Source organism: Arachis ipaensis, chromosome B03, assembly GCF_000816755.2.
Source record: "Arachis ipaensis cultivar K30076 chromosome B03, Araip1.1, whole genome shotgun sequence".
Taxonomy (NCBI): Eukaryota; Viridiplantae; Streptophyta; class Magnoliopsida; order Fabales; family Fabaceae; genus Arachis; species Arachis ipaensis.
Window position 1 is genome coordinate 117,820,544 of NC_029787.2, and position 7,295 is coordinate 117,827,838.

A 7,295-nucleotide genomic window follows, 5' to 3' on the forward strand; every position below is an offset into this window, starting at 1 on the left:
GTATATTCCTTTTGATCCAACCTTACTGCAATAACATTTACCTCAAAAAATGTAATTTAATAGCAATGACATGACATTCATGTTTTCTTTACCCCTTTTTTGATATATCATTTTCTATGCTGGTGTAACTTAATTCTTTGTTTTCTAGGAGAGAAGGGAGAAAGAAAGGGAAAAGGGGAGAGGGGAGGGCTTTGTTGTGTGAGTATGAAACAATGGCCACCAAATGAAATAGTTAAAATATTTTACTTTCTTTATTCTTTCAAGGGTATCCTGCATCCATTCTAAGTAGGAGGTACACTTTGAATACAAAGTGAATCGTCCTTGTCCTTGTGGTGTTGTCAGTTGTGTGCATCTATCACTCACAACACCATTGTTTAATACATGAATTAAGGAGTGTATGAACGAATCATTTTTCCTTATAAATATTCCCGGTTCGCTCAAAACAAAGCATCAATAATGAATAATCAATCGGAAAGATAGAAGACCAGCGACGAAGACCTTGGGCCAATCATTATTGAAACGTGCAAGTACCAGCTACCAAATATATTGCTTATAAAAAAAAACTACCAAATATATAATCATATGGCACATATTTTTATTTTATTCGTTTTTTTTTTTTTTACATGAATTTTTAGGCTGTTTTAGCTTTGTACAGTCGTGGGTAAAATGTCAACATTTTGTTTTTGTGTGGGATTGACCCATATCCATATGCAAAAACGCTTGAAAGTATTACATGAACATATTTAATGGATAAAAGCCCAATTAATCAAATATAGCCCCAAAAACACTATAGGGTACCTCTTGAACGACCCAAAAAAAAAGTACCTTGCACTTCTACAGAAAAAGGTTACGATCCATAGATTTCTGCAAAGAGAGGGGACAAAACATAAAAGAGAGGCTAGCTATTCACAAAAAACATGAGAGGCTGGCTAAAATATAACATTTCCATCATAAGACTATAAGAGAGTGAAGCTCCCATGTGAGGAAATTAATAGAACAAAAAAAATAAGAGTTTCAATTAAATTTATAACTTTGCATTGTAACTACTTCAAAGGAGTTTAGTCAAAAAAGCTAATACGTTCACAACACATCGTGTGGATATAACAAGGAGATTTTCATTAAACCATCCAGTAAAAGATTATGATTTAAAAAATAAAGAAAAATTAATTATGTACAATTATCAGAAATCTAATAGGAGTTTAGATTTAAAATACTTGAACAAGAAAAGACCCCGATGAAAGAAGAATTTCTCAGTTGAAATTAAATAATTAAAAGAGAGATGAAGAGGAAGATGAACATGAGCTTATAGGTTAAAGCATTTAAGGCGCCAAATTTTGATGAAACCAATTAGAGCTACAAGGAAAGTTGCATAACACATACCATCCCATTGCATTATCCTTCTAACCAATCTTGATCTGAGTGCCACAATCCTGTGACAAGATCTTGGTACCGTTGCCAAGATTGCTAACCATAATCTTGCATGCAATCTTAGACTCGAGAGGCCCTGTCTTCATTCTCACGGTTGTCATCTTTACCCAAAGTTTCATATCCAAATCCAGAGTAACATTCTTCGATTTCTCCAATGCCCTATGCAACCGTTCACTCGTCCCCGTCAGATTAATATTAACTTCCGTCGAATTACCTTTCTCTTGTTTCAGCGCTGGGAACCACGTTCCCCTTGCAACCTTAGTATTTTCGAACGTCGTCATAGAAATATCCGCATTGTTGGCGTACTGCAGCCCCAACTTCTTGTTGCGGTTGTGGGCCGTCAACGTAATCTCGTACTGCGGTGGCGGTGGTGGCGAATTCTTGCCACCGCGCACGGTCTTCACCGAAATATGGGTGACCTCGAATTTGGGTTTGGTTGGTTTGTAGATTAAGAACAAGGTGGCAAGGGTAATGCCAACAATGGCGAGGATGGAGATGATTATTATGGCGGTGGTGATCAACACACGGGGAGAGAAGCAACCGCAATTGCATTCCCTTTTCTTTGGTTTTGTTGGGTTCCGGTATTTCTCGGCGATGAGGGCATTCTCGCGCGGCGGCACGTGGTAGACTTGGTCCTTTGGGAATTGGACGATGTAGGTGTCCTGTTGGCGTTGCCCTTGCCCAGGAGGCGGCGGTAACACTAGGGTCGAGATGGCGCGATCATCCGCGTCATCTCGACCTTGGTGGTCCTCCTGCCTTTCCATGTGCAAAGGCAGAACGGGCTACTTGCACGCACCAGCAGCAATGGTGGGGATGAGTTCTACGATTGCATGCATGTGAATCGGGGTTGATAATAATAATAATAAGGGCAAAAAAACCAAAATCACACTAATTCAAGATTGTTTATTTCTTCACATAATTAGTTAAACTCGTCTATTATTAGTGATTATGATGAAAACTTTATCCATTTTATATATACTTCAATTGGAACTAATTTCCATATAAATAACCTCGTACTAATGGAGAATAATATTATAATCTCATCTAAATTAATAGAAAAATATTTGAAAGACAACAAAAAATTAATTTAAAATTATTTTATTTTATATTTTTTAATTATTGTTTATTTTATTTATATTCTTTATGAAACCAATTAGAGCTACAAGGAAAGTTGCATAACACATACCATCCCATTGCATTATCCTTCTAACCAATCTTGATCTGAGTGCCACAATCCTGTGACAAGATCTTGGTACCGTTGCCAAGATTGCTAACCATAATCTTGCATGCAATCTTAGACTCGAGAGGCCCTGTCTTCATTCTCACGGTTGTCATCTTTACCCAAAGTTTCATATCCAAATCCAGAGTAACATTCTTCGATTTCTCCAATGCCCTATGCAACCGTTCACTCGTCCCCGTCAGATTAATATTAACTTCCGTCGAATTACCTTTCTCTTGTTTCAGCGCTGGGAACCACGTTCCCCTTGCAACCTTAGTATTTTCGAACGTCGTCATAGAAATATCCGCATTGTTGGCGTACTGCAGCCCCAACTTCTTGTTGCGGTTGTGGGCCGTCAACGTAATCTCGTACTGCGGTGGCGGTGGTGGCGAATTCTTGCCACCGCGCACGGTCTTCACCGAAATATGGGTGACCTCGAATTTGGGTTTGGTTGGTTTGTAGATTAAGAACAAGGTGGCAAGGGTAATGCCAACAATGGCGAGGATGGAGATGATTATTATGGCGGTGGTGATCAACACACGGGGAGAGAAGCAACCGCAATTGCATTCCCTTTTCTTTGGTTTTGTTGGGTTCCGGTATTTCTCGGCGATGAGGGCATTCTCGCGCGGCGGCACGTGGTAGACTTGGTCCTTTGGGAATTGGACGATGTAGGTGTCCTGTTGGCGTTGCCCTTGCCCAGGAGGCGGCGGTAACACTAGGGTCGAGATGGCGCGATCATCCGCGTCATCTCGACCTTGGTGGTCCTCCTGCCTTTCCATGTGCAAAGGCAGAACGGGCTACTTGCACGCACCAGCAGCAATGGTGGGGATGAGTTCTACGATTGCATGCATGTGAATCGGGGTTGATAATAATAATAATAAGGGCAAAAAAACCAAAATCACACTAATTCAAGATTGTTTATTTCTTCACATAATTAGTTAAACTCGTCTATTATTAGTGATTATGATGAAAACTTTATCCATTTTATATATACTTCAATTGGAACTAATTTCCATATAAATAACCTCGTACTAATGGAGAATAATATTATAATCTCATCTAAATTAATAGAAAAATATTTGAAAGACAACAAAAAATTAATTTAAAATTATTTTATTTTATATTTTTTAATTATTGTTTATTTTATTTATATTCTTTAAATATATAATAATAAATATTATATATATAAAATAATTATAAATATTAAAGTAAATAAAATAATTTTAAATTATTATATTTAGGATTACCAAATCTAATAACTATTCTTAGCATGTTTGCATAAATTCTCAATCACTAGTTTCAACTTATTATTAAGCCACTCCTACGAAGATAGGACACTTTGTTGAGTTGCCGTGTCTGCGTGTTGGATATATTTTGGACACTACATTCACTGATACTCGTTCGATACGCGTGTCTGCTGTGTTCAAACTGTGTCTCAATAAAAAATAAAAAATTCTTTTCCGAACACATTTGGACACACCTAAATACCATCACGTGCCAGTCTTATTCTTAATATATATTCTTAGAATAATTTTAGATATAGTATATATTATTATTTATTAAAACAAAAAATATTTTAAATATTTGATATAATTAAAATATGACATTAAAAATAATTTAAAAATAAATTTATATTTTAATATCAAAAAATATTAAAATATCATTACGGTTTATCTAAAAAATATTTTATATTTTATATGTACGTGTGTCCCTGTGTCATGTAAAATTTTAAAATTCGCGTGTCGGCGTGTCCCGTGTCGTGTCGTGTCCCGTGTCGTGTCGTGTCCCGTGTCTGTGTCCGTGCATCATAGAGCCACTCAAATAAAGACGTCTAAAACGTTTTTCTTTAAATATATTTTTTAATAATTAAAATTTAACACGTATAATCCGATTAAATCATGTTATTTTTGTCCAAATTAGGCCAAACAAATTAATTTAACCAAAAAAATAGTGAATCAAATTTTCAACTGATCAAAATTAATATTATTTTTTATAACAAATTACTACAATACTCTTATTATAAAAAATAACTAAAATACTCCTTAGATGTTTTTATCTGAGCCCTTATTATTATTATTATTATTATTAGAACCGGTTGAGAAACAAACAAATTAGATCATTTGTAAATGATTATATCTTTGCAATTAAGAGCAAAATAGATATCTTAGCTTCAATAGGTGAATCGATTAGAGAGAGCTAGATCATGTTAATGCTATCTTTCGTGGCTTAACCAGAGAGTACACTTCATTAATCGTCTTACTAATGACTAGACCACACATTAAGCATAATTGTAGAAAAGTTAAAAGCAGTGTTGATGGCTCATGAAAATATGATAGAACACTTTAAAAAACCATATCAGTTCATTCAGGCTAATTTGCACAACATACACAAAACAATTTTGAAAGAGATAATTATCGTGGACGTTATCAAGGCATAAGAGGCAGATCTTTTCAAGGAGGTAGGATGAAGTTTAGTGATGGTAGATCAGCTATGTACAATGGCAGATCTGAAAGATCTTGAGGAGCTTGGAGATCAAGTTTTAGTGGAGACAGAGGAGTTATGAATGATCTTCTCACAACAAAAATATATCGCATATCTGCTGAAGAATGATATGGTATGACAAGTTGTAAGTCTTGTCACACTCCCTTACTATCTACTAACTACTATTAAGCTTTCGGCAATTGGTGGTTCACACCTTGCTGACTCAAATCGTGATAGGTCTGTAGTAGAGAGTTTGCAATATCTCATTATTATCCGACATGATTTGGCTTATTGTTTGAGTAAGGTTTCTCAATTTATGCCATCTCTATCATATTCTCATTGGTATAATATTTGAGTGGGATCATGGTTTATTGCTGGATAGGATCCCTCTATGAAGCTTGTAGCTTCTTATAGTGATTTTGATTGGGGTGGTGATATTAAAGACCACAAGTCTCAGGGTGATTTTTGTGTGTTTCTTGGATCAAATCTAGTGTCGTAGTCTTCCAAGAAGCAAACCGATGTTGCGAGATCTAGTATTGAAGCCGAGTATAGGAATATGACTGATCGATTGCAAAACTTATTTGGATAAAAAAAATTGTTGAATGAGTTACGGTTTGAGTTGTCTAAGTCTCCATTGGTGTACTGCAACAATTTGAGTGCTCCTTACTTACAGCTAGTCCCATTTTACACTCCAAGTCTAAGCATTTTAAAAATGGAGATTTCACTTTGGGGCTTCGGGCATGATTTTGTTTCTGCTGGCATTATTCTAGATTTCTAGTCACATTTCTGGTCATGTGCATGTATAACATATACTTTTACAAAGGTTATCCCGTCTAAGACATTTTTGCATTTCAAATCCAAACTCAAAGGTGCAAATTCCTCGCACCTTGAGTTTGAGGTAAAATGACAGACGGTATATCAAGAATAGTAAAGATAATCAAAAGATTTTAGTTTAGACAGTTAGATAGTTGGAGTGTACTTTTCTTAAGTTTGTCAGTATGTGTGTAAAAGATGTGATAAGTGCCTCTATAAATAGAATGCCTGTGCCTAAGAAACTAACTCCAAATTTATTAAGTGGAAGAACACTTTTCTCTGTTTTTGCTCGCTCTCTTTTCTCTCGGCCATTCTCTTCTAGTTCTTCCCTTTTTTTTTAAACCTAGATATGATACCTTTACTTTTCTTCATAATCTTCCAGCATTGTCCAATAATTGTTAACTGCAAAAAAACCCTTTACGTAAAAAACAGCCAGAACCTGCCTTATTTATCATTAATTAATTATCACAACAATTAATGAATACTAAATAAGGTAAGTTATGACTGTTTTTTTGACTAATTTTTTTTTGTTAACAAACATTTCCGATTTTTGAATTGTGTTATCTAAGTATTGGTCAACTCCCCTCAAATAGCAAAAAGTTCAGCTCAGTATATTAGCAAAACATCTTCTTAAACAATTATTACTATCACAATCTCTAATAACCCATTCAAATCAAGTTCTTGTAACATTTTTAAAAACGCTCTAGTCACAATTTAGTTTGACGAACTCAACTTAAAGATGCATCTACACAAATAACAGAGTTGAACTCGAAGCAAAACATGATGGTGAAGCAATTAATAAAAAATTTGTTGCCACAAAAACGAAAACGATAAACGATTTCCATGGCAAAAGAGTTTCTATCGTTAATATATAATTGAAATAACGAACCAAATGTTTCAAAGCCCAGCAAGAAAATTTAATTGATCCATATATAGAATATTTTATAGTATATGCTATTCACATTAGTTGTGGTGGAGGAAAAGTGGAAAAATTGATTATGTTGATTTAAAGGGCGAAAATCTCGGTGTTTATGAGAATATGCTATTCACATCGTAATGATTAAACAAGTGATTTTTTTTTACCATATTTTTTAATATATTAGACTAAATACTAAATATTTTTTTAAAAAAAATTAAATTATACATAACAACTTATTATTATTAAAAAAAATTGGGGGGCCGAGGCCGCCACTCGCCCCCCTTATGTCCGTCCCTGGTTATAGGTGTTTTGCTAGATGATAAATTTATGCGTATCGATATGTTTAAAATATGAACAAATAATATTAATCCACGTGGAATTTATTTTCCACATCAACATTTAATTTTTGTTTTTTAAATATATATTATATCATCA

The 7,295-nt window shown here is 34.7% G+C and overlaps 1 protein-coding gene across 2 annotated transcripts; it reads right to left on the reverse strand.

Moving 5' to 3' along the window:
- LOC110270327 (NDR1/HIN1-like protein 13) lies at positions 608-3,517 on the reverse strand. Of its 2 annotated transcripts, none has more exons than XM_021119398.1 (2): positions 2,615-3,517; positions 608-864 (listed from the first exon to the last, which is right to left on the reverse strand). In XM_021119398.1, the coding sequence occupies exon 1, from the start codon at positions 3,424-3,426 to the stop codon at positions 2,635-2,637; it is 792 nt and encodes a 263-aa protein (XP_020975057.1). In that variant the 5' UTR covers positions 3,427-3,517; the 3' UTR covers positions 608-864; positions 2,615-2,634. The 2 variants fall into 2 exon arrangements, with proteins under 2 accessions (XP_020975057.1, XP_020975056.1); XM_021119397.1 differs by lacking the exon at positions 2,615-3,517 and adding an exon at positions 1,381-2,283.

Bases quoted from the DNA above. Each gene is read 5' to 3' on its own strand.
- LOC110270327 (XM_021119398.1), bottom strand. From the start codon at position 3,426: ATGGAAAGGCAGGAGGACCACCAAGGTCGAGATGACGCGGATGATCGC.